Here is a 2,504-nt window from a genome sequence, read left to right on the forward strand (position 1 = left end):
GTAGGAGTAGTAGTAGTAGTAGTAGTAGTAGTAGTAGTAGTAGTAGTAGTAGTAGTAGTAGTAGTAGTAGTAGTAGTAGTAGTAGTAGTAGTAGTAGTAGTAGTAGTAGTAGTAGTAGTAGTAGAGACTATGGGGCATAGGAACTCAGGTTTTGCTGCTAAGTTGATGAACGGTATATATGCGAATTAATAAGGAATTCGCGCGAGTCCACTAGAACTAGGGTTAATCGCTGCTTCGATTTCAGATGAGAAAGAGCGACAAATGCGTTTATCAGCAGCGTCGGACCTAAGGGAGCTCTGGTCAGCCTATATCAAAAGGACGTGTGTTGTTGATGGACGGCTGAATGTGAAGGAGTTACGGCAAGCGTCTTGGCTGGGAGCAGTGGTGGAAGTCATTGACTCGACGGACCGGTACATGATTGGTCTGTCGGGTACAGTGATGATGGAGAATCAGAACAGTCTGGTTGTTATGGACCACGATGATGCTAGGTGAAACTCGTGTAATTTCGTGGCGCGTGACGGATTTCGCTGTCAGGTATCGACTTCTGCCAAAGTCAGTGTGCACTTTCGAGCTGAGAGTTGGAGCATTAGAAGCTCGGCAAGGTCAGCAGCATCGGATCACCGTGTTTGGTCCGGATGTACGCAATAAGCCGTCTTCACGAGGAGAGTGCCCTCCTAGGCCCAGACTTAAAAAATTGTTACTGTGAATTTGGAGTGTTGTATTGGGGGACATATTTTGTTCATATTACTGCTCGAATTGGCGTCGCATTGTGTGCTGGTGTTGTAGCAGCAATCTTTTTGTAGTTTTGCATGTTCTTTTCTTCTCACTGATAGCAATATAGCAGCACGCTGGCTACTTAGGTTGTTGCGGGTATGGAGATATATGCACGCAGTCAACTACATGTGTAGTTGACATTTGTGGAAGTTTCGAGGAAATTCTCATTGGTTTCTCTACACTTCTACCCGAATTCGTATGTAAACTTGTATAACTAGCTCTGGAAACTTCTGGGCTCAGCTGAGGAAAGCGATTGCATATATTCCAACACTGTATATGGATCCTCTGAAACCACAGCTCATAAGAATTGGGTGAAGAGTGGTATCGTTATCCTTATCGGATAATGATGGTACTTGTGCTATGCTACTTGGCCTGTCAGCTGGACATGGTTTTGACAGTTCGAGGGAGAGTACGTAGGGAGTAGTTGCCCGAAGAGTGCGGAAATGTGTAGGATAGCAACATACATAGTTGGCAATGTGAGAAGTATGCATATTAATGTGTTGGCGGCAATATGGAAATTCTGAGGAAATTCTTTCTGTTTTATGTACACCCCTGGTCTCACTATAGGTAGAGGATATATATTCCAACGCTGATGCTGGCCTCATACCATCCCTGGAGCACTTCACAGTCCCTGCAGAAGCGGCTTTGGCAGATACTGATGATGAAAATGACATTCTGTTTTCAAGTGCCTAATGACGTTCTATCGGTGAAGATTTTTTTCGTGTGTTCTCAGCGAGTTCAGTACGATGACGACAAGACTCCTGCTAAGGCAAGAGAGTATCGAGAAGTCGCCGAGATCATGGTTTTGCTGTTGTTATGTTCTCCCGTGCGAATTCCAGCGTTGATTTGAGGAGTGGGAGCCCATCTGTAATCACATGAAGTTTTCAAACGATTATAATATAATGTGGGAATATATACTCGCTTTGCTTGGCCGGGTGCAGATTTTTCTCACGAATGTAGGAGCATACAGAAACCAATAAGAACTCCACTGAGTTTTCTCAGTGAGAAACTCACACAGTTTTTATATTCACAAAAAACACGTGTGGTGAAGTGTGTGAGTATTTTCCCACACTTACGTTATATAATGGAGTTTCATCCTAGTGATATGAAAAACACTAGTGAAAAACATATTTTACGACTACTGCATATCAACGCGAATATCGCGTTTTTCCCCGAGTTTTACGCCACTTCACGTAAAACGGGTGAAACTCCAATGAAGAATGTTCAAACAAATAAACTACTCATTAATCCACATAATTTAATAGTATATAGTTGACGAAAAATAATATGATAACGATAAAACAACCTAGTGTAGATATTGGTGACACTCTTGAGTGTCACACTTACATTGCCTTGTACAGTATTAACATCCGATTAATGATGGTCCAGCATATGGTCCTATACATCACCCTGGCTGCCCTTCAAGTAGGTGTTCTCTTCTGGTGCTTTACTGGGCCCAGGAGTAGATGCACTGATCGTAGAAGGCAGACTCTGATGGCAGGCTGTGGCTTGCTGTGGTGCCTGCTAACCGAAATAGTAGAGATAACGGGCTACCGAGAGGCCGAGGCGACAACAGATTATAGGTAAACAGGCACCTCTGGGTTTCAGTCAGGTTTAGAATGCAGAAGTTATATAGTACATGAATCAATAGCATTCGGGGAATACTAGTAGACTAGGCTTGCATCGACTCAACACTGTTGCTGCTGCTGTTGCTGTTGCTGCTGCTGCTG

The 2,504-nt window shown here is 43.5% G+C and overlaps 2 protein-coding genes across 2 annotated transcripts in view; both read left to right on the plus strand.

Moving 5' to 3' along the window:
• Positions 1–129: 129 nt before the first annotated feature.
• Positions 130–492, plus strand: Pmar_PMAR003280 (hypothetical protein; the record flags this gene model as incomplete). Its single annotated transcript, XM_002783986.1, has 2 exons — positions 130–172; positions 245–492. 2 exons carry the CDS (start codon positions 130–132, stop codon positions 490–492), a joined length of 291 nt encoding a protein of 96 aa, XP_002784032.1.
• Positions 493–2,501: 2,009 nt separating this feature from the next.
• Positions 2,502–2,504, plus strand: part of Pmar_PMAR003281 (conserved hypothetical protein) — a 1,027-nt gene continuing 1,024 nt past the window's right edge. The window contains exon 1 of the mRNA XM_002783987.1: positions 2,502–2,504. This exon is cut by the window's right edge and continues 217 nt beyond it. The gene's annotated coding sequence lies outside the window, so the exon portion shown is untranslated.

The sequence above is a fragment of the Perkinsus marinus genome (assembly GCF_000006405.1).
Source record: "Perkinsus marinus ATCC 50983 genomic scaffold scf_1104296935302, whole genome shotgun sequence".
Taxonomy (NCBI): Eukaryota; Perkinsozoa; order Perkinsida; family Perkinsidae; genus Perkinsus; species Perkinsus marinus.